We start from the raw sequence: 25,261 nt of genomic DNA, 5'->3' as shown, positions 1-25,261 counted from the left end.
ACTTGATCCAACACTATCAGTGAAGGATGGAATTGAGGATGGTGTGGGCACTTCTTAAACTTTCTATTTGTTTTATTTTTTCTTTCCAGTACTAAGGATCAAATTCAAGACTTTGCACAAGTTGGGCAAGCTCTGCGCTAGTGAGTTTTACCTCTAGACTCAGGTGAATGTAGTTAAGCTGGCATACAATGCTGGTCACATATCCACATATCACTATAACAGGATGCATCTGGCATGGAATTCAAGCCAACCAAAGCTGGTAGGTTTCAGGGTTGGATTATAAAATATACCACAGAGAAATCTGGATTTGGAAAATTCTGAATGCATGGAGGCACTGGAAACACTGACATAGGGATGACTGACAGGTGTAAGGTAGAGCCCCAGTCTTGGCATAAATATATGAGAAAGGACTAGGGATTGGAATCCATAGCAAATGGCAACTACAATAGCAGAGCCTGTGAGAGCCTCATGAGAATAACACAGGGCTCAAGGGATGAAAACTAAGATGATGAAAGGCCCCGTGGATGTGAGGAACACAAAGACAAAAATGTACACTTTAGCAAATTTAAATTTAAGTTGCATCACGAATTCTGTCTAGGAATACTAATTAGGTGGTCATTACATAACATTTGATGAGCTCAGAAGTGTGTAGTTTGGTTTCAACATCTCTCCTATGAGACCTAAACTGCCTACCGGTCTAGCCAAGCTTTTAGACTTCCTAAAACACTAATAAGTCAGGCCTTTAACTAGTATTTGAAAATAACTATTATAATCCCCCCAAAATGTTGCAAATTGGATATCTACAGGTGATGCACGTTGTCACAGAGTCTCAAAAGCCAATACTCCCACGAGCAAGGGAATAGCCAAGCTTGTTGCGGTTTCCAATGAAGGACATGAGCCCCATGTAGGTCTCAATCAGGATGGGTTGGATTACCACCACCAGTTCCTTTCCTCTTCCAGATCCAGCAGAATTCTTGTGAGCATTCTCAATAGCTGGAACAAGCTTAGATGCGAACCCAGACAACTGAAGAGCAAAAAAAAAAAAAAAGAAGAAGAAGAAGAAGAAGCGCAAAGTTAGTGACTCTGGGGCAGCTCCAGATCACCCCCTCCCAGACAGTCCCCAGTGGGGTAGCAGTTCCCACTCCTTAAACAAGAATGGCTCCTCAGAAAAGTTGGCATTGCTTTTGCTTGGCTTTTAACATAATATTCAGCCAATAAAGAATGCACAGAGTAGTAAAATTATCTGCCTTATTTATTTTTCATTATCGTTAACTTGCACAACAGTAAGGAGTCAATTTAACAAAATCTGACAGTAGACTACTATGAATTATATATTCGCTGGACATTGCTGAGTGAGGAAGGCCAACTATGAACAACCTCTGCTATCAATGATGACTGACTATGAAGTAGTCTATGAAATACACCAGCTGTCGTAACGCAAAGGTCATTACAATAAACAAGAAAATAGATGAAAAATACCTACAATCAAAATAAAAGAGGAAACACCATGAATAATTGGAAGAAATGAAGAATGCTGTCAAAAGGAGACCCTTAGGCAATCTTTAAAGATTAGCAAGATTTCCATGGGTAGAAATACGGCAGCAAGTCAGAAAGAGCCTAAAGATGGCACCGTGTCTTCCGCAAGCCTCTTTCCTGTCATGTGGAATTCCTTAGGAAATAGTCATGCCTCTCATTACTACAGAGACACAGACAGAGAAAATACTGAATTCCATAATTTCATTTGTGCTCCTTAAGCACAACTATTGAGTGGCAATGTGGAACTTTTGTTATTGATTTTATGTTTTTTTTGAGAAATATACATACATATTTGCGTGTGTGTGTGTGTGTGTGTGAATATTGCACTTACATTACTCCTGTCCTCCCATAGTCCCCAAGCCCCCCTTATTCCTAACCCTAATTCATTCCCTAATTCCTGACCTCTTCCTCTTTAGTATTGTTAAACAAAAATACACATATACTTGCATATATGTAACCTATATGTTGAGTCCATTTAGCAGTGTGTGTATGTCTACACATCCAGGCCTGGCCATCTGGCATTGCTTAACCTATGTGGAAGCCTGTCCCTGGAGGAAACAGATTCTCCCCTCTCTCTGCAGCCATTGGCTACTAGTAGCTCTTTAAGTAGAGATGGGACCTTTGGAATTTCCCCCTATCCATGTCAGCATGTCAACTGATATCATTATGCAGGTCCTGCTAAGGAAACCATATTCTTAGTTTACACACACACACACACACACACACACACACAGAGAGAGAGAGAGAGAGAGAGAGAGAGAGAGAGAGAGAGAGAGAGACTTGGAATTCTTTAAAATCCATCTAGAAGCAAGCATCCTGGCCAGTTGGCTCTTACAATTATTCTACTCCTCTTCCTCGGTGTTCCCTGCACCCTGGGTACATGGTCCATGCTGCAGATGCAGAAACTGGGCTTGAGCATCCCAGGGACACTTATTCTCTCCATTCTGCACAGTTGTGAATCTCTGTAAAAATCTCCATCTGCTCCAAAAAGAAGCTTCTTTGATGAGAGATGAGAACTACACTGTATGCGGCTATAAGAACAAGGACTTATAATACGGTTACACATCACTCTTTTGAAAATCAAAAGGTCACTAATATCACTAATCTTAATATATCAGGTAACTTCGAGCTGGAGACAAAAGTTGCAAAGGAAAATGCAAGCCTCATGGATAACCTCCTTCAATTTCTTCACTTAAACCAATGTGATATTTTTATTCCTTCTGTTACAGTTAGTTTAGGGTCAGATTTGACTTTAAAAAGAGATTTAGTAACGAAAAACACTGACCTGTTACCTAAATTGCACAGTCCATAATTCAATTTACAGACTTTGTAGTTTTCCTTTCATGTTTGAAAACCAAGTTCAAGCTTCCCCCTTCCATACTCAATTAAAAATATTCTTTTCTTCTGGGACTGGAGAGACGGCTCAGCAGTTAGGAGCATTTTATCCCCTTGCAGAGTACGAGGATTCAGTTCCCAGCACCCACATGGTGGCTCACAACCACTTGAAACATGGAATCTGACTCCTTCCTCTGGCATCCAACAGCACTGTGATATGCAGAGACGTGAGCAAAACACATAAAACAAAAACTACTAATAATAGTCACACTAAGTAGTAAATTCTGTTGCATTTCACTGATGTCTCCACTCAAATATATTAACCAGTTTTCTAAGCAGAGTTGCAAGTGTGGCCTTTACATAATAAGCCACTGCGAGGCTATTATAATTTGGGACTCAATATAATTTTTTTGCGATGGGGGAGGATATCTCTTACAGTGTAAGTATACAATATAAACTGTAGCCCCTGTCCCTCAGAAACCTGTAGAATTACTAGGTAGACAAGAAGTCTCTATTCATTCTAACTTCCATTGCCATCCCATCCACCTCCAACAGACACACACACACACACACACACACACACACACAACACATACACACACTTTTAATTCTACATAAAAATCAATTAATCATTAAGAATTTTTCTTATAGCTTTGTAATTTGTAGCTTTTGGTCATCTCTTTGCTTAAAGTGCCTTATCTCTAGAATTTTGCAATAGCTAAAGGAGACATAGCTAAATATCCTTTAGTGATCAAAGGTCCCTTCCTTTTAATATGTAGGGTAGTGCGTGTCTGCAATCCCAACTTAGGAGGCACAGGACAAGAGAATGAAGAGGTCAAGGCTAGCCTGGGCTGCGCAGCAAGACCCTATCTCCTTAAAAAAAGACTCACTGAACTATAAAACATGTAGCTTCATAGTAGTAAGCCTTCCTGAGTTTAATATTCTCTTTCCCCAAAAATGGGTATACTAATAATATCAAATTTATAGGTGAAATGAGAGAGCCGGGGAGGATACTTATGAGCCCAGATATAGCAGTAGGGGTCAGAGATAAGACTGAGATTCAGAGTCATTGAAAAAACCACTAAGAAGTTTGTTTCTTACAAACAATAAATATTAGCTCTTTTATCACCATCGCCATCATCATCAAAAAAAATAACATCACAGTTTCCTAAAAGGCAAAGCAATTAATCTCAACATTTCCATTTGCCAGGACCATCCATCCATATGTTTGTAATGCCTTTTTAGAGACCATTACCAGACTAAATTACTGAGCACTTCCTCGGCTCTCATTGTAAGCCTCGTTTCTTGGGAATCCCCTGTGGCCTCAGAATCTAGGTGCTAGAAAGAAAATATTGACACTATTTCATACTCAACACACTGCATTTCATTAGACACACTTCATTCTCAGCCATGTCTGGAACACTCTCAAAGGGGGGGGGGGGGTAGGCATGCTTACAGAGACAAGCTGCTCCTTAAAGGAGTGGCAGACAAAAGGCCACGTCCCCAAGCTGGCTCTTGAGTGTTTCAAGCACCTGAGCTCAATCCCTGTGACAGCAACGCTGTGTCATCTGATATGAATGCCACCAGCCACATACTTTTGTCTAAAAGCTTTTATACACCCACCTCTGTCCCCTGCTTTTATTTCTGGCTCCAAAACAGAGGGTCAAGTTTTAACAACTCCAGTTACACAGGGCCTGTGTGTTGGTTGGGGCGAAGTACAGCCCTGTTCATTCGTGGAGGAGGAGGAGGAACAGTATTCTTGACTTTATAGCAATTATTTACCAGCTGAGTGCCTGGGCCCCTGGTTGCTTCAGGTGTTGTCTGCCAGCAGCTCCCACCTAGAATCTCAATTTCCTTTATTACAACCATCACTTGTTTCCTGTTTATACTGGGCAAAGAGACCAGGTTTCATGCCTGCTGGCCCACATTCCTGAGCTCAGCAGGTTTTCCAGGCCTTCAGGCCACAAGATTCAACCTTTCTCTGTAGAGAGGGAGGCCTCCCTGGGATGCAAAGCAAGTTGTCCAACACTGAAGATATGAAACCACTTGGCAAGTTGCAATGCTGGTCAAAATGAAGATTGTGTGTGCACATTTCACCTGAAATTATCAGTTGCTTTGTATAGACCCTGTAACTGTGGCTAACTTAGTGTATGAAGACAATTAAGAGGATGGGGCAAGTTTCCTTTCTACAGAAGTTTCCACTCATTGTGACTTAGATCCTCATCCTACACACACACACACACACACACACACACACACACACACACACACAGCATCACGTATATACACAAGAAGAAGTCCTATAAGTTTATACCAAGTTCATGAATATTAGGAACTGTTGAGTGTGGATATATATTTCTTAATGTACGGCCTTAGTTGGTTCACTTAAGCATAGGGACTAAGTGAAGATACTGGTTCCTATCTTACAGGATTTTGTTGGTTTTTTTATAGGACTATATCACCCTATAAGCAATAAAGATAAAGTCAAATGGCATAATAACATGTGAGGTGATTTTTTTGTGTGTGTACAGTGCAAGTAACCTCAATGCAAAATAATCTAGTGTCTAACATGTCCACAGCTGTGTGTTGTGAGCAACACAGGGCATGGCACTTGTGAAGATTTCACAAGATTTTTAAGGTGGCCAGGTCAGAAGAACGTCTGCAAAGAAGCCTTGAGAGCCCTGTGTTTGCTAGATGAGGAAGTGACCTACATTTGTTGCGATGGTAACAGGAGATAACACGTTTTTACCTGTTTTTACATGGCATTATGGAAACAAGATTAGGAGGCAATGCTTTGACATAGTATAAACTTGATTGAGAATGCCTGCATGCATTAATACTCCTCTCGCAAGTGCCTTCCGAAGCAAGCACCCCAAAAGCTCAGCCTTGGTAAAATGTCACCTGAGCCGAACTATCTACCTCCAGTTCAACTTTCTCTATAGCAGTTCAGACCTAAAGTTCTACCTGCCTGACTATTCTACAGATGTCTGAGCATAACATCTCATAAGCTAAACCAACCCCTCCCACTCAAGTTGATCTCCATCCAAGTTAGTGTAACCACCATCTAAGCTCCCAGTAACTCCCTCATCCTAACTTCTCTGCCATTTTCTATATCTATCAGTCATGCAAATTTCATTAAGTCCTCATGGAGTAATTCAATTTTCCCTGACTCCCTAGTATTACTCCTAACTTACTTAGTCTCTTATTTCCTTTGTATATTCATATTAAGAAAATTTGTAAGATTACAAATTAGCTGAACTACTTTTTCTCTGTGGGTGTTATATACACCTTTACCTACCTCCAGTCTTTTTTTACTGCAGCCAAACTTCTGTTTTAGTCCATTGGTTTCCATTTTTTAATTTTTGCCTGTTTACCTGCCTTTTCTATCAAATACTACTTTGCCCCCCTCTTGAATATTATCTCATTCGTGCTTGTATCCTTAGCAACAGTTCTTCCTGTCTTCTGTGAATGCCAGAAAATGTTCAGTGAACAAAAGGATTCTAAGTGAAATGCCCTGGGAAAGAATAAGTGTAAGTATCTTTTTAATAATAGGCTGTTTCGTTAGCTTGTAAGTTATTTGAACATTTTGACTATGTATAACTCAACTTCACAGTTTCTCTCCCCTGTGTGTGACACAACATTGAGTTGCTTCCTGCATATGATTTAGCATTTCTTTCATTTTCCTCTTCTTCCTATTTTATTAATAAGAGAATCTGAGGAAACATCTCAATCCTCTAAAATTCTCATGTTACTTGAAAATAGTCACCTAAGAAGTATTCATGATTCACCAAAGTAACCCTCTTCAAATCTCCTCCTCTTATATTTTTTTGGTTGTAAGCCTTGCCTTTAACAGCTGAGCCATCTCTCCAGCCCCAAATCTCTTCTATGTTGATACAGCAAGGGCTTACTCAAACTCAACCCTAGGAAAAAATCCTAATCACTTATAATATTATGACATATAAACCAACAACAAAAAGAAGCTAAGACTCAGGGACCTCAATTGAAGACATTATCTCACATCCCATATGGTGACCATTTGCTTTCCCAGAGGCCTTCATTTGGGATAACTTTGAATAAGATTTGGCTTTTAGCAAATTAAAGTTCCAGACTGGTTCCAGGAAGAAAAAAAAAAAAAAAAAAAAAAAAAAAAAAAAAAAAAAAAAAAGACCTTGGACTTAGACTAATGGTTTAAGAAGAAACGATCTTGCAATGTTCATGATAATGTTAATGATCCAAACTCATTCTCCTATGCAATGTCCACTCTAGTTATTGTCCACTCTCATCCCTGGAAATTTACTTCCCACTCTACTCTGTCAGTAATTCTGTCTATCTCCTATACCCACACACAAAGAAAGATGAACCTTAAAATCAATGCATTTAACAGATCTATAATATGATGGACTATAAACCAACTGAACAACACTTATTCTTAATGTTTGTATAGCCATGAATATGCTTCACACACACACACACACACACACACACACACACACACACACACACTAACATGCACACACACACACACACGCGCGCGCGCATATACATATACACAGCTCTAGTGCTAATATAATACTCTAGTCTCACAGCTGCACTCATAAATACTTATAGGCAATGATTCAAGTTCTCTTCAAAATTTTATCTTTCACGTTCTTTGAAAACATTGTTTGATTGCAACTGCAATCTAAACGTAAACTAAAACAAAGTACTATCAGGTCACCACAATTCTCCATAGCCCATAGACCATAGTCCTTAATCATTCATTGTGAATTTCTTCCAGCAAAGGACATTCAGAAATAGGTACCCACTGCATCACGTACAAGGAATAAGAAAAGGCTTGTCTCAGGAAGTGATACATGTAATAACCATGTCAGTCAGTGTTTATATTGGCTAATAATAAAACTCGACTATTAATACAAAAATATATGTCATTTTAATGACTAAAAGTTTTCCCTTAAAGAAAGGAAATGCCCTTGAGAAAATTCATTGCTATGCTTTTTTTTTTTTTTTTTTCTGAATTAACAGGCATTTTAATAAGTGTCTCTTGAATTGTTATTCATAATAATGATGGAAAACAGGAGACACGGGAGGGTGTAAACTGAAGAGGACAGAAGATATGATGGCTGCATGTGTGTTTGTGTTCATAAGGACTTTAGAGCAGAGGGGGGATCAAGCACCCTGAAGTCAGCCACTGCAGTATGAATCACCCACCCTTTGATACCCTCAGCAAGTCTGCTTTCACAGCACACTGTGGTGGAAGCGCTATGGTACTGGTCTTGGTTTTCACTTTGTTTTGTTAGGTTGGCTTGCAGTGGTAAAGCATCATCCTGGAAGCTGACGTTGATGCTTTGGCTGAGGGACTGTGAAATGGGTATCACATGAACTGTAGCAACATGATCCATGAACTAATTCAGTGTCTACAGTAGTTGGCTCCAGAGTCAGTCAGGAATTTATGAACCTCAGAGGACATCTGCATGAGTCCCAAGAGGACCACTCACTTTATCTCTATATTAGAGGGAACTAAGACTCCATCAAGCTTCTAATCACTGACATGGTGCCTCAAGGGCTTGTACAGTGAGGTACTTACCAATTTATCTATTTAACCATGCAAATTTACTCACACAAATGTGTGTATGAACATGAGAATTTTAATGTGACATCAACAAGATTCTAGTTAACAACAACCAAGTTTTGAATTTATACTAAATGAGTTGTAACATTTTAAAGTAAAAGATGTCGAAGTAAACATGAAAAAAAAAAAAAAAAAAAAAAAAAAAGGTTAGAAAAGACCACAAGTTCTCAGTCTATATGCACACACAATGTGTGATCATGGCTTTGTCAAAACAGTTTGATTTGTCACTGAATCTTCACCTCCAACTGTTTTACTTTCTAACTCTGTAAGGTGCTCCCAAACCTAAGTTATCAGGAAGCAATGAGGGAATAGTATGAAACTATCCCTGCCACCTAAGAGTTAAAAACCTGAGAGGATGAGAATTGAAGGTACAAAAAGAACCACAGCAGCTTCGTGCTGTATGGAACATTTAAACATGTTGTCTATTTGAGTGGATGACAGTCTCGCGATAACAGCAGGACAGGCAGTGTCCATCACATTCTAGAGATAGGCCACCAAGACAGTCCAATGGAAAGAAATGACCTCTTATGGTATGACCTCAGAGCCAGTATGATGAAACATACTTCACCCTATTCCATATTTCTCCTCAGAATACAGCAATTATGATGTACCTACATAGAGAAAAACACACGCATCTTTTTGCAATAAATAATGGCCAAGCCAAATGTAAGCATTGTGCTTTTTTATAATATTCTATTAAAAGATGATAGCAAGAGGGCAGGGGACATTTGGTTACATAAATATATAAATGGTACCTATGAAATAGCTATACTTTTCACATACATGTCTAAAGAGGCATTACATTTTTATCTGAACCTCAGGTTAGGTTGCATCTTTGCAATCTTTAAAATATAAATGTTCTAGAAACGCGCAGCTAATATGTGACAAGGTGCCACCTACCTTGCAGATCTCAAGGAACTTCTCACTGGTGTTTTTCATAGGGTGTTCAGTGAAGGTAGCATAGGGGACCTCAGTAGACCATGGATTCCAGCGGGACAACAGAGACTGCCCTTCAATGCTTCCCCAGAAAATCCTTAGGCCTTCTCCTGGTCTCCTAGATGGAGTATATTTTTGTTAGATTGAGCATTTCTGTTAGATATACCAACAAGAGAAATGTAGCCAAGGACTGTAACTCAGCTGGTGTGTTTCTACTGAGGTAAGTGACTTAGCTCAAACCAAACTCTTAAGGAGTAAAGGAGGTCAAAAGATGAACTTGCTTTCAAAGAGGCTAGGTATAAGAGGCTGCTGAGAATCCACATGCAAATGTGAGCCTCAAGCTCAGGACAGCGGCCAGAGCTGGGAATACAGCTGCTGACCTCATGCTGAGGTTCTGATGAGAGCAAGTAAGGAAGAAGTGTGAAACAATTGGAGATGGACAAGAACATTTAAAGTGAGAAACAGTCTCAATGAAAAAGGAGACGACATGACCACAAGAAGCCATCTTCGTCATCGTCACTATCGTCATCATCATTATTATATTTTATGCACATTAGTGTTTTGTCTGCACGGTTTGTGAGGCTATTGGAGTCTCTGGAACTGGAGCTACAGACAGTTGTGAGTTGCCACATGGGTGCTGGAAATTGAACCGGAGTCCTCTGGAAGAGCAGCCAGTGCTCTTAATCACTGAGCCATCTCTCCAGCCCTGAGAAGTCATCATTTAAACAGAGAAGTAAACAGAAGGAAGAACTAAGTGAGAGAGAATGTAACATCTGCCAAATGATAAGACATCTGTGACCTTTGAAAGAGGTGAGGACCATTCAAAATCCTCACCTTCTTAGGCCAGCCACTTCTCCCACGCATCTCCTGTTCCTCTGTTCCTACACAATGAAGCTGCAGCAAAGGGTCATACCAGTGTTTATAGGGACTCTGCCTGCTTCTACCCGTCGCCTCAGTATTGACTCCTACAGTGCAGAAGAAAGCCATTGTGTGATCTAACCCAGGCGTGGTCATCTGCTGAGTCCAAATACAAAGCACAGGAAGTTCCAAAAGGAATACAAGGCAGGAAGTCATGGCAGAATGGTGTGGCTATGCTGAAAAGATCTGTCATGTCCATGGCTTCTTCTTTTTCATGTGTCCAAGAGAATTTAGGGTTTACAGTTTCAGCTGCTCAGGATGCAGAGAGGTGCCTGGAGGTTAAGCCAACTTGGGTGCTCTGCATTCACCAAGCTTTAGAAACAAGTTAGCTGTAATTCTAAGCAGCTCCTTGAAGCATCCTGAGCACTCAGCTCAGTTCTTCTAGAAATTCAATCCTGGGATTTTGAGATCGAAAAACCAGCGCTTAATTGTGGTGCCTTCACAAAGCTGTCACTTCCGGCATTAAGGATGGATTCCACTGGGAATATCATGTGGTTTCTGAATGTTTATCCATACAGAGCTGAGCATAAACAGTCTCACACATTCAGTGGCTGACTCCCAAGCTGTGTCTTACAAAAGGGAAGAAAGAAAGGAACCCGGCACAAGCCACTGCCCAGTTCTCAGATATTTGATGATTGTATTTGAAAACTGAAACTCAACATTTTTTGCACTTAATCCTTTACCCAAAAAGTATAAGAGGAAAAAAGAAAAGAAGAAAAAATAAAAGTAGAGTGAGAGAAAAAAAATAATAATCTGAAACAAATCTCTAAAGTTCTTTCCTCAGATGCTGTATTGACTCTGGTCATACCCTTGAGTTTTCTGCCTTTTTTTTTTTTTTTTTTTCCCCTGCACTGGCAAATCCCAAATTTTATGAATACATGCTTGCTCATTTGTGGAACATTCTGTCTTGAGCCAATTAAAACAACTCACACAATGGCATTATTTACTGCTTCCTGTGTCAATTTATGCACCAAATTCGACTTTGTTTATCCAAAAGGATTGAAAAAAATCTGTCAAGGTGACTTCTCTAAAAGTACACTTGTGGGTTTTTTTTTTTTTTTTTTTTTTTTTTTTTTTTTTTTTTTTTTTTATTCAAGGAAGCCTTAAAATGAAAGTCAAGCATAAAATTCAAGAAGAACGTTATTTTTAAGTATTTAATTCTTTTGACCGTGGCAATGACCTTTCCCAGAGCTTTAGAATCTGTTATGAAATTGGGAAAAATATAAAATTAAGTATCCACTCCAATGGCAGCATTTAAGGTGAGGCTTGTTAGGCCCTGGATCTGGCAGGGATGGGAAAGGAGTGCCAGTCATTAGGGTATGCTGTATAAAATTCCCAAATAACTAATAAAAAAATATTATTTTGAGGGGAAAAGTTTATGGTTGCCTTCTCTTCTGTTAAACATCTTCGGGACAATTATGGTGATTGTGCATACCTTGATGACCAGAAATATTTCTTGCAAAAGTAAGTTATGTTCATGGAGAGAATAATGCAAGTTAATAAAACAGAGAATAAAGTGCAAGGAAGAAGATGTCAATAGTCTTGCTTTAGTCAGGATTTTGACTCAATACAGTAGGGTTTGGGACAAATCACATCTCCCTTGTTGAATCTCACTTTGAGTTGTATTCTGATTTATTTCTCCTTCTGCACCTCCTGCATATGTCTGTACATACAATAAAAAAAATCTATGGCTTCCCCATCCAAGCCCTATAGTCTTTTAGAGTTTGTGACAGTTATGTCAGTAACTGCGTGTGACATAGAAGCTATGATCATGTCACACATGTCATAATTATGTGGTAGTTCACAATCAGCCAGAACTACAGTGCCAAGGGCTCAGGTGCCTTCCACCAGCACCTTGTTGCCCACCCCATGCACTTACACACATGCACACAGAGATAACACTCATAAATAATAAAATACATATTTTTAAAGAACAGATGAAAATGTTCTGTATGCTGCATGGCATTATCCAACTAACACATATTCGAAGCTTTACGTGTTCTATATTTTATATTTTATTTAATCTAGACAGTAGCGTGCTTTGAGTGAAATCAAGAACAGACTTAACCAGGTCACCGAGTCAAGGACAACTAGTGAATTAGAACAAACAGGAGGATGAAATCCTAAGCACACAGGAAGTCTCAGGGGGTTCTGTGCTTGTCAGAGCCATTTTTTTCCCCACCTAACTGTGCCTCTAGAATACTCGCCATGTGCTCTAGCTGCTTTCTAACTCATGGCAGAGAGCAGTGGTTCTCAATGTTCCCGATGCTGTAACCCTTCAATACAGATCTCCGTGTTGTGGTGAACACCCTCCAACCCTAAAATTATGTCGTTGCTACTTACTAATTGTAAGTTTGCTTACTGTTATAAATCATAATGTAAATAGATGATATGGATGATATCTGATGTGCCACCCCTGTGAAAGAGTTATTAAACTGCCAGTCAGGGTCATGGGGTCCACTAGTTTAGTGTCTACGATCCTGGACTTAAGTCCTTCAGACAGAACTGCCCGTGGATAGCTTAAGCCAGTTTTCACTTGTTTTCTTCAGAAGAAATGAAAGCAGCTCCCAAATTAGCTCTTCTAACTGGTTAAGAGAATATCTTCAATCAGCTCAGAAGAGTTCACCTAACCCATCCTGTGTTCTCTGGCTTCAGTGCAAACACTCAGTTAGACAGTTTCTCTTTGTGGAATTGTAGGTAATGAGGGGACACACACATACCCCACATCCCGGAAGCAAATCAGATGATCTCTGAGCCGGCTTGGTTATCAGTTGATCTTTCCAGACCAACACACCTCTATAGAAACCTGGCAGAAGTGAAAGGTCACAATTGCAACTTCTTTAATTCCTGTTTTCTGTCCTATAGATTGAGCCAGCATTCCCATAGTTCTGGGAGTGAGAAAAGTGATGTAGTCTATTCTCCTGGTAAACATTAAAGTCTCATAGAAGTGAGCCAAAATACAGCAATGGTTTCATGAGAGAGCAAGTCTCTACAGGAGGGAGCTTGGTGGAAAGTTTGTGATGATCAATTTTAGGATTCTAGACTTAAGTTAGAAGGAACTTTCAGAATGGTTTCCACATCCCACCTCCCTCACCCCCCTCTCTGTCTCTGTCTCTCTCTCCCTCCCTCTCCCCCCCCCCCCCCTCTCTCTCTCTCTCTCTCTCTCTCTCTCTCTCTCTCTCTCTCTCTCTCTCTCTCTCTCTCACACACACACACACACACACATATGCTAAGAACTAGAATTTTCAAAGGCCTCAGTTCTTTTTAGAGCCATGTTAATTATCTGTTTTACTGGGTGACTCAGAATTCTAAAATACAGTTATTGGCAGTGGAGAAAGCCTAGGCAATTACAGCTTTCAGTGACCACAGCAAACTGGGTTTACCTTCTATAGTAATGAAGCAAGGGCGGGCTGAAGAAGTGAGTTTATAAGGAAGGAATTGCTTAGGCGAGGCCAGAGAACCATGTGCATGAAGAAGGAACACTGGTGATAACTCCAAGTTTAATGGAGAGAAACGTCTCTTTATTCACAAGCTTTATAACCTAAGATCAAGACTTTTCAGGAAGGCCTCTTCTCTCTCTCTTCCTGAATTATGAAATATGCACTTCTCCGGACCTTCTTTGGGTTAAATTTGTTCATTCCATGAATTTTTTTTTCTTGGGGGAGAAGCCATTAATTCTTTCACATAGGACAGCACAGCAAACTTCCTGACTCCTGCTCGCATACCTCTTGGCCTCCCAAGAGTCTCTGCTAGAAGGCATGAGCGAAAGACTGCTGCACCCCGAGAATGAGAAATAGCACCTTCCATTATTACCTCGCCAGCTGCCCCTCCTTTCCGCTCATCTCACGTCTCAAAAGCTGCGCCACAGAATTAAAAACACAGCTTGAGGCACTGAATGGAGATTTATGAGGAAGCACAGATATTAACTCTTACTCTAAACGCAGGGCGTGTGCTTGTAAGCACTGGTGAGCAAACACAGGGAGGCCACAGGAGGGGTAGGAACAGGAGAGAGCAGCTCAGAGCAGCCCAGCTTATTTTCTTCCTGTCTCCTTTTTCCTACCTTCCAGCTTTCATTGTTGAAAGGCGGATCCTCTAGACCCATGAAACGTTAGTCCCTTGCTTACTTAATCTGGACAAAAGCAGGGGCCGAGTTGGCATCGAGGTGGGTATTCAAGTCTCCCTTTGCTCATTGAATGACCTCAGATGAAATATTTTCCATTACAAGAACCCAAAAGATGCTGGCACAGAGTCAGACAATGAGATTTGCAGAACGTGTTTACATTCTCTCAGTGTCCCTAGGCTGTTCCAAGCCCATAGGCAGGTGCCGCCTTTATCTGCTCTCTTTGCTCACCTGGCTCCCTCCCAGAAGTTTCCAAGGGCCTTGAGCTCTGTGAGATTAACCGTTTACTGGCATGGGGCAACTAAGACATTCTGTAGGTTATGTTACTGGAGGCAGAGGTAAGTGACAAAGGCCGAAGGACTACAGCTGTCTGTCATCAACAGGGTCTCGAGGGCTTTGTGGGTCCATGGGAAGAACCTTCAGGAACTCTAGTAGCCTGATGACCGCTATCTGACTTAACCATTTGAACCCTTAACTTCTCTCCAGGTGTCCATCATTAAACCAGGCAGATGATGGTAGACTGCAACTCAGCCTTTTCTGCTTCTGTTTTCTTTTCCCTTCTAAAAGAGGATTTATGCCGAAAGCCTAAATGTTGTCTTATACTCGCTAAATAAAAAGTCAAACAAAAATGGAGGCTTAATGACTATAAAAAGATGCCAGGCAGTTGCCGAGGTCTGACCTGAAGATGGTCTTTAATCACAGGCATACAGACCTCAAGGCTTTAAATTAAAAGCACAAATCAAAGAAAGTAGAGTAAATAATTACAAAAAGGGTGACCAAAGGAAGGGGCTGTAGATCTCCCAGGCTGATGGCCCTCACAAAGGATGTCTATCTGCCTCGGAAGAACTGTGTCCAACCAGTCAAGCTCATGGCTGCAGGAAAGAAGTCTAAGACCCACACCAAGGGTCTACCCCACATGTTTATGATTCACAGTGTTAAAATGTGCATATGAATGAGAATGTCAAATTACTCTGTTATTGGAATGCTACACTCTATGATAATGAGCTCTCTAGGCTAGCAATCGGTAAAACTGGGGTTCATGCTCCTAGTAGCTGTCTTTGTGACTTGGACCTAGGTACATTTCTGAGTCACTATTTCTCTTCGTATAAGATAATGGTAAGTCTAGATTAGATGGTCTCCAGAGGAATTCTAATGTACAGCACTTCTAACCCACCAGGGGGGAAGCGTTGCCTACTTTTGGATTTTGTTTAAGTGACATGGAAGTACTTAATTTTTTCTTCTTCTTCAGAATCTATGTAGATTATTTAGAAGGAAGTTATTCTAAAAATAACCCAATGATTTTCTTAGATTCTGCTAAAAATAGGTAATTCTTCAATTACTTTATAAAAGTTGTCCCGATCCCCACTTCTTTTGGCCAAGAAGGGATTTGCCATTCATTGTTTATGTCCTATTAGCCTTGACTCCCTAATGCCACTGAAACAGAGCCGGACTCTGTAAGGCTCCCCTGATTATGCTGAAAGCCCTCCTGGGCTCTGCATGTGCTCTAGCGCCTCCCTCTATGAAAGCAGCTGCCAACCACTTGAAGGAGATGTTCATTCAACGTCTGACCGATGCTTCACTGTGAAGTGTATTTATTGGTTGTGTGTCAGCCATCTCTGCTACCACCATCCCACCACTGCCATTTCTTGCCGTAATCAACAGCATTTATCAACTGGCATTTCTCTTCTTCTAGTTTGATTTTTAAAAAACTATTAACAGGAAACCTAGTTACTATTACTTTTGGAGTCACATGCAAGCAATTAAATAAAAATATCCTTCTTTTCAGGACATTTTCTATCATCGGTTTCATAGGTAAAAGCTGGTGCCATTTAAATGGAGCACTAATCCAGCGACTGATGCTAAGAGACAAAGCTTATAAGTCATTTAGACCTGAGCATTTAAATGGCATATTTAAAGTCTGTACCTGTAGTGCTAACAATAAAGATGATGACTGGGATTAGAGATAACTCGGAGGGTAAAGTGCCTCATGCCAAAAACCTGAAGACCTGACTTTGGAGTCCCCAGTGCTCACCAAAAGAAGCATAGTGTGGCCACATGAATCTATGATCCTAGAGTCAGGGAGACCGACAGGAGAATCCCTAGAGCTTGTTGGCCATCCACTCTTCCCAAATCACTGAGTTCCGGGTCCATTGGAAGACTCTCCAAAAGTAAGGTGAAATGTGTTAAAGTAAGACAGTTGACATCAATCTCTGGCTTTCACATGCTTGAACACACACATACACCCATCCATATGCATATACCACAGAGACACACATACATACATATATACAGACAGACAGACAGACACACGTGCACGCGCACACGCACACACACACACACACACACACACCTTTCAACTGATGGGACTGGCATGAAATTTTATTACTCATAGACCTATCATCTGGCAGACACTGACATTGTCATTTTCTGGCCATCAAGCCTACTATTCTGTAACGCCTTCAAATGGTTCAGAGAGCTGTTCCCATAACATCTAACCATTACTTCAAGTAGAAATTAATATGTGCTAACCTATCTCTGTAAGAATAAGAGAGATTTCTCTGTCTCTGGATTACATAGCAATGTGAATTCAGAGAAAGGAAAAAAGCACTTACAATGCAACATATGAAAGATGGCCTATTTACTGGTCGTAACTTTATACCAAATCCTAGGCAACTATTCTGAAAGCTGCATGGCTTCTAGGAAACTCATAGAAGAGTCACCTCTTATCTGGTAGTTGACAAACAGGAAGACAGAAAGACTGAGACAGTGATTTTTAAAATATAACATGAAGTTAATTGAATATAAAGGAACCAGTGAAAGCTATATAAGGAAAAAAAGTACATCATAAGCTATGACTTGTGCCTTAGGCGATAATATTTATTTCAACTTGAGATACCTTTGGACAGACAAACTGTTGGAGGGAGGCAGACCAGAAGAACACTAGAAGTCTGTAGAACTTGGGAAGGGAAGCTAGGGGCATTGAGCAAGACAGTGAATCGTCTAATGTAGTCTAATCCTAACGTGGAAACCTCAGTGGGCAGTGGTTTAATTAACTGAGGAAACTTGTCTCTGGCTGCCAAACTCAGAACTGTAGAAGGAAGAGGCATTGTGTTCACAGAGGTGAGCTGGAAACGCGGCCAAGCCAGATGTCCTCCTTGGTCCTTAGCCATGAGTGCAGTGCAGCCGAGTTTTGCCATCTGCCGCCCTCCTACCATATGTCATCAAGAGTAAAAGGTAAAGAGTGAAGAGTAAAGGGGAAGTAGACGGGATAGCATCAAAGTGGTGATAGAGTGAGCGAGAAACAGAAGATTAACCATCAAAAGATACATAACAAGCTAGGTATCTTTCTATCATTTTTTTTTTTTCAAGACAATGTCTCTCTGTGTCGCCATGGTTGTCCTGGACTCACCTCCGTCTAGAGCAGTTTGTCCTCGAACTCACAGAGATCCGCTTGCCTCTGCCTCCCCAAATACTAGGATTAAAGGCGTGCACCTCCACACGTGCCTAAGCTTTCTGCCTTTTGAACAAGGATAGTGGTAACATTCCCTGAGGCATACTGTGTGAGTTAAAACATGAAGTTCTGAGCTACATTCGCTGAAGAACAGGCATTCGCTACTTGCTAAGGAGACTGTGCTGTGGAGAACACAAAACGTCTTTCCATGCTTGATCCCCACTGTTCCTTGTGGAACTGCTGTTACCTCAGAGACAGACCATCTGAAACACTGAAGACACACAGCTCCTGGAATTGTCTGATCCCTCTGAGGGTAACCAGGCAGTCACCTCACTTTCAGTCTGCATGTGGCACGTACCACCTAACACGGGGTCGCGGGGGGGGGGGCATGTGGAGGAGGAGCTTACACGGGGCTGGGGGGGCGGCACTGTGGAGGAGGAGCTAACACGGGGGGCGGGGGGAGCGGGGCGACACTGTGGAGGAGGTTATTGTCCATTCCTAGCAATGCTCACGCTGCAGAGCTGGAGCTGGACTGTGTCTGAAGAGGAGGAAAGCAAGTCCACTTGCAGGAATCCATAGCCAGTGTAGTCAACCCTAGTCCTTCTGCTTGTATACTGGAAAGCAAGCTTGCCTGGCCATGAAAGATTCTTTTAAGTCCATTCCCCTAGCATTGAGCCGGAAGCACAGAGAATTGTTTAGAAAATACTAGAAAGTTACTACTGGATACAGCCAGGGCATTCCTTTTTTCTTTTTTCATTCAAAAACTCTTACTCCAAAAGGCCTCTATTGTTTTGTTGTAATGGTAATAACCTGCATGCTTAAGAAATAAACATCATCATAAGGCAAAGATGCTCAGGCGAGGGGTAGCCCCATCTCTACATTTCACTGGAAGCTCACAAGGTCGACTTCCAGCCTCTACTCTACACATGGAGAAACTGAGGCCCACAGCCTTCCAGCGGCAAGTGCTGGAGCTGACGCCAGAATTAGGTTCCACAGCTCCCCTTAATCACATGGTCTCCCGTGGCCAAACAAAATGAAGACTAGCATCGCCCATCCCTACAAAGTGTTCACCTGCCCAAAAGCAGGTGAAATCAGTAGGTTGGAGCCCAGTGCTGTCAGTAGCCTTTATTCTCCTGAACCCAACTAAACCTCTGCTTTTTGAAAAATACTAGTTTGTTGTTGTTGTTGTTGTTGTTGTTTTTAAGTACTAAAAGTTAAAACTCTTGGTTCCCATTGGGCATTATTTTTCTCCATTCACTCTTACTCCGTAGGACCTATATTACTTTAGTGTGGAAATAATAAACAGCATGATTAAGAGATAAGCGTCCTCATAAGGCAAAAACTAAGCCACAACTCAGATTGATCTAGACAAACTCAGAAACCAGCTCTGGGCCATCCAGTTAGCCCATGAGATTCAGAAATAAACTTCCTGGCCTAACGTTCAAAGGCATTTTAAGTGCAGTTCTGCCATGCATTCGCAGTTCTCAAAACCACAGCTCGTCAGAGCTGCAACCAGATGCTTCAGCTTGCTGAGGCTGTCTTACAGTGTTTGTGATCATTTCAATAACATTTTACTAGCAAACCATATCACTGTCTTATTAGGTGACCAAATGAACTCCAGACTGTCCAGAAACAGCCTCTGTATCTAAGACATGTCCACTACCCCTGTGATCTCCATCTTCTCATACGTGATGACATTAAAAAAAAAAACATTATCAGTGTGCCTATGGATCTTACTATAAAAGAATTATAATTTACATTTAAGTGAAAATGCTCATTCCTCAGACTAAAGAGATACCTTTTGTTAGCCTGTTATTCTAAATGCACAGATGCCTTCTCATTGTTAAGGTGAATGTAATAAACTCTGCGTCGATTTTGAGGTTTACAAAAATTTGAGGTTTTAGAGGAACAGCCAGGTGGGAGGTGTACACTGATCGAGAGGACTTGAGTGTAGTTTGCAATAGTCACTCACATGTTGTATACACCCTGGCCATTTCTATGCCAAGAGGTTGCCAGATAGAGAGACGAGGAATAGCTATATGGCAGGCCACAAGGAAAATGCCACACAATGAGGGAAACACCTTGTGGCAACTGCCTTTATTATGAATGGGGGCGTAAGATGAGTCTCATGAGCCCCAGATTCAGGTGACTTTTCATCTTCCATCTGCAAGTGAACTGACTTTGGAGTACACTAAATGTGCCAGCTTCAGCCTGTATAATCTAGGTTAAAAGTGGGTCACATCTTCTGAGAAAAGCTTTTCCCCCAAGTCTAATGTATCCATTTCCCTTCCAGAGAGGCTGAAAGTAGATGGTGTGGAGCCCATACAGGGGCAGTCAGAAGAACAAGGACCACATGCCTTCTAGCCTCAGGCCACATGCCCTTAGGAAGCCACTGGTATGGCCAGGAGGGTGCAGGCCCCAGTGTTCAGCCCAGAGATCAGAAGCCCATTTTACCACGTGCTTCTCTTGGATGATGCTCCCACAGCCAAAACCAAGTTTACATTTTCTCCTCTGGAGGAATAAGAATGAAACAAGTTGTAAGAGATGACATTTGAAGGCCATATTTTCCTCTTTAAATTTGTTTGTGGTATTTAATACAAATAGTATCTATAAAAAGCAAAAGTGTGCATCTGTAACTTCTTTTTTGTTTGTTTTATGAATATGAGTGTTTCAGCTACACGTAGATATGGGCATGCAGAGGTCAGAAGAGGGCATCATATCCTCTGGACTTGGAGTTCTGGGTGGTAGTGAGCCACCACGTGATTACTGGGAACCAAATGCAGCTCTTCTGCAAGAACAGTAAGTACCCTGCAGCACTGAGCCCTGACTCTAACCTGTAGTCTCTAACCTCTAACATGGCTATAGTCTATACTCGGCACTTTCCCTTTGGTTATGGTCAACAAGAGTCATTGTAATTGTCATGCAGCAATGATGAGGTTAGCAGCCTCTTCTCTCCCTTCCAAAGCAGTTACAGTCTACGAAACACAGATAAAGTTCAGTCAGAAAAACAAAAAGAAAATAAAACTGTTTCTCATAAGGTACTCTGATATAATGAAAGAAAAACTGTGGTTTAGAGGGTACAGTTTATATGACCATATTATACATTACTACAATATACATAAGTATATGACCTTGGAGAAGCCATTATGGACTCACACTCCATTTTGACATCTATCTGTTTAGCTAGCCTACTGATAGCCCTGCATATAGACTGCTGGCTACCTTTCATTCTAGGTTAGAAGCTACCCTTTAGCAGAACCGAAAAGTAAGCATGAAGTAAATGAGAATTCTATGTTCTCCTGTTAGGCTCCCCAACTCCCCCAACCTACCAATTCAGAAATATCTAGGGTAGAAAGGAGGAAGAAAGGAAGTTTAAAAAAAAATACTTACTTTTTTTTTTTTTTTTAATTAAGAAATTCTAGATGTTTCCTGAAATGGAAATGATTCATTCACATTCTGTGGGGTGTATTTGCTTTGGGGAAAATGAGCTAAAGTTTACTGGGGCTTTGGATGCGTTGCAGCTTTAGTGCTACCGTAGTACTGCCTTGGGCATATCAGTTTGAGGCTTTCTTAGTTTCTTGACCACTGAGCTTTGCATTTCTTGCCAGCTTAATATTGAAGTTGAGGAGCAGCAAGGTCCTCTTGAGTATATTTTTCCAATCCCAGTGTCTGTTCCTGACTGTGAAAGGTTTTGCCTTCGTGGATTAGACAGAACTCTCAGGATCTGTTTCTATGCTCTCTTCCAGGGTAACTCCCCCAAAAAAACACCCCTCAGTCGCCCCTCAAGCCTAAGGACACATCTCATAACAACAAAATATTCCGTTAGATGGAGAGAGCTCTCAAAGAGCTCACATAGGCCTGGGTGGTACATGCAGGGCCTTTGGGGCAGGGGATGTTGGAGTCTCGGACAAGCAGGGGATAGTCTACAGCAGTGGTTCTCAACCTATGGGTCGAGACCATCTGAAAAATAGATATATCACATGGTCTTAGGAACCGAGACACTGCGTGGTAGCCACATCACAGCTATGAAGTAGCAATGCAAACACACTTATGGTTGGGGGTTCCTAAGACCATAGAGAAAATGTGAGCCACAAGTTGAGACTGTGATCTAGAGCAATGCTTGCGTGACTTTAATATGCCTTGAAATTATCCAAGACTTGTTGATCTGTGGATTCTTACTCAGTTGATGCAAAGTAGGGCCTGGAGTTCCTGGCTCTGTACATCTAACAGGCATCTTGTTTCTACTGAACTGGAGAACAAATGGCTAGATGGAGCAATTTAAGGTTAGGATTGCCCAATTACCTTATCAACAAGGGCTCCTTATGTACAGGGACACACTCAAGTAAGGGAAAAGCAGCTCTGTGTGAAATGCGGGCCCATGGCATGGGTTTTTCATTGATCGGTGAAAGTCATCCTGGGTTTTACCTGATGTCAAGACAGGAATCTATGCAGAAGAAGGCTATAGCAGTGATCTGTGGTTAAAGTCAGTCTAAACTAGATAGGAATCCTACCAGATAGAGGAGGTATTGATCTTAATCTGTCCTCAAGTTAATTTATCATTAAGAAAACAAGCCAATTGTGTGTTTGAAAATCACTTAAAGGTTCAACTGAATGAAATAATTATTTATGATAGATTCACTCTACGTTCAGGTGTGTGTGTGTGTGTGTGCGTGTGTGTGTATGTGTGTGTGTGTGTGTGTAAGTGTGTGGTCATCATTGTGTGGTGTGCATGCATTTATGTGTATAACTGTGTGCATATGTATGTGTGTGTATATGTGTGGCAGTGTATACCTGTGTATGTGTGTATATGTGTGTGCGTATGTGTATGTGTACATGTGTGTGTATGTGTGTGTGTACGTGTGTGTGTGTGGTGTGTGTGTGTGTGTGTGTGTGTGTGTGTGTGTGACTTACTTACTTTAGAAAATGCCAGTCACAACAAACAGCTCATCATTTCCACCCCTCCTCATTCAAGAAGGAAAAATTCCCTGGCCAGCCAGGCTCTTTTTGTCTGTATGTATTTTAGTTCTCCAATGTCCTTATTAAGATCTATGATCAGGAAAGGAAAACAGTCCTCTGACAGTGAGCCCATCACTGGGGCCATGCCATGGCAACCTCCCCCTTCTTGTGTAGGCAGAACACCTACCCCTTCGCCAACATCAACAGTCATTGTGTTGGTGACTTACCACACTGGGGCTCACCTGGAGTTCACCTTCAAATAACAGTGTCTAACTTCTGTCTTTCCTACTCCCAGATGCGATTTCTTACAGCAAAAGTAAGTGTGGCGGCAACAGGGGGGGTTGGGCGAGGGGGAGCATTTTTGAGTCGCTGTCACACCTGTTCCTGCCAAGTACATTGTGAAAAGTTGAGTTTTCTAATTGACTTCGGGAGGCATTAGGCATGGAAAATGTACCTCATGGTTTAATTCCACATTTGGCAGCTGATCTTTCGTAAAGAAGCTTTTGATCAGAAACTGTAAGGCAGAACAAACAAACTGTCCTGATGACTTATTTAGGCTAAGTGCTCAAGGCAAAAGCAGAAGCACCGAATGTGTAATGTCTTGGGAAGACAGGCACTCTGTCACCATCAAGGAGTGCACCAGCACTTTAGAAATAGCCCTGACCTGAGAGGTGGGATTTCAGTTGGGTTCACAAGTACACACCTTGGTCAGAGCTTAAGAAACAAACAGGGTCCATGCTCAATGGTCAACTAATGCTATCGCTAAAAATGCAAACAAAGCAGCCATCTTTTCATGTCATCATTAGGAAGTGGCAGACAATTCAAAGTCTGGAAAATTAGCTTGTTTGCTTTATAAGAGTCATCTAAGTGGGTAAGAGCCAAGGACATAATGCTTAAGTACAGCTGTTAACTAATCCTGCATCCTGCCTAAACAGCCCTGTACTTTCCAGAGTACTTAAGCATTTACATTACAAGTCCCCAGAACATACTTTGGATACAAATGAAGGCTTCTCATATCACGTCTCACATACTTTTTACAGAAATAAGAGACTAATCAGAGACTAATAATGAGTTTAAGATACCAAAGCAGGCTCTTCATAAAAATGTGTTGGTCAAAGACACCAAGACCTTTTTGTTTGTTTTTAACTGAGGAGCACACTGGCGATCAGGTCAATTAAATGCTGAATATGATGATAAATGAAACAGGTTCTCACTTACAGGCCCAAAGACAAAACTGTGTAAAAGATTAAAAATACTGGACACCAAGTTTATTATTCAGCAATGTGTACTGCAAGGGACTATGTGCAAAATACTAGTCTAGGCAGAATTCACCATGAGTAAGCAAGGAAATTTTTTTATGTTCAGGTTGCTCAGCATCTATTAAGAAGGAGCATCCTAAGAAAAAAAGAAGAAAGGCCACAAGAGAAGAAACTAATGCAGCAAACTTGAGCAGACAACCCAGAAAGAATTTAGAACTAATTTAAGTGTTGAAGGATAAGAGTGCCCATCCAAAGAGAGTGCTACCTACCACTGATAGGAGGGCAAATTACAAAATAATAAATGAAGCCTAGCATGGATGTTTTCTAACTGGGAAGAAAAATAACCTTTCTCTTTAAGCTTGAAATATTTAATAACCATCGCCTACCAACCCCACCCGATCCCCCAAGCAACTGAGTGGTATACAAAATAGAGTGGCAGAGAAACGCAAGCAGTCGTGTTTTGCATGAATGCATTGTATTTACAGACAGCCAAAGTTCCCTGGTGAGTGATGGCCTGGAATGACAAGACACATAGTGCCTATTTATTAGCCAGGTGTGCAGTATAATCCCTGTCTACCTATCTCATAGCAATTTATGGAGCAAACATTACTTTATATATTTAACAGGGAGATTGAAGTTCACAGAATCTGCTTTAAATTGCTGAAGTATTTATTGTCTCTGGTCTGCTGGACCTCAAGGCTTATATTGCCCCCTTGGGAAATACAATTTATCATCTGTCTAGAGGGATAAGGAGCTGGGTGCTAGCAGAAGGGTGTGGTACCCTTAGCTGTATTTCTAAGCCAAACCTCCTACAAGAGCCTTGTAGGATGCAGACTGTCTCAATGATGTTCATTTATCATTCCAGATGATTCCTTAGGTTATTTTCTTTCACTTGAAGAACAAAGAAAGCCCCGTGGATGAATATAGCTACTTCAAGTGTCACCTGGAGAGGTTATGCCACCAGTCTGGTTGTTACATGCTTTAGAATTGCTTTCAAGAGAGCTTTCTTCTCCTTCCAAGATCCATGGCTTTATCACCACAGACATATGTGATGCCTAATGTCTTTATTGCCATTCTCCAGACATAACTTCACCCTAAAATTCATGCCAGGACTCCATGGA

At 41.2% G+C, this 25,261-nt stretch overlaps 1 protein-coding gene across 1 annotated transcript in view; it reads right to left on the bottom strand.

Moving 5' to 3' along the window:
- Window positions 1-602: 602 nt before the first annotated feature.
- The window catches only part of Tprg1 (tumor protein p63 regulated 1), a 130,568-nt gene continuing 105,909 nt past the window's right edge, over window positions 603-25,261 (bottom strand). The window contains exons 5-6 of the mRNA XM_051150788.1: window positions 9,401-9,554; window positions 603-1,024 (exon numbers count right to left, since the gene is read on the bottom strand). Coding sequence (XP_051006745.1) covers window positions 830-1,024; window positions 9,401-9,554 — 349 coding nt within the window. The 3' untranslated portion in view covers window positions 603-829. The remainder of the gene's footprint in view (window positions 1,025-9,400; window positions 9,555-25,261) is intronic.

The sequence above is a fragment of the Acomys russatus genome, chromosome 8 (assembly GCF_903995435.1).
Source record: "Acomys russatus chromosome 8, mAcoRus1.1, whole genome shotgun sequence".
Lineage (NCBI taxonomy): Eukaryota > Metazoa > Chordata > Mammalia > Rodentia > Muridae > Acomys > Acomys russatus.
This window is presented reverse-complemented; position numbering and strand designations above follow the sequence as displayed.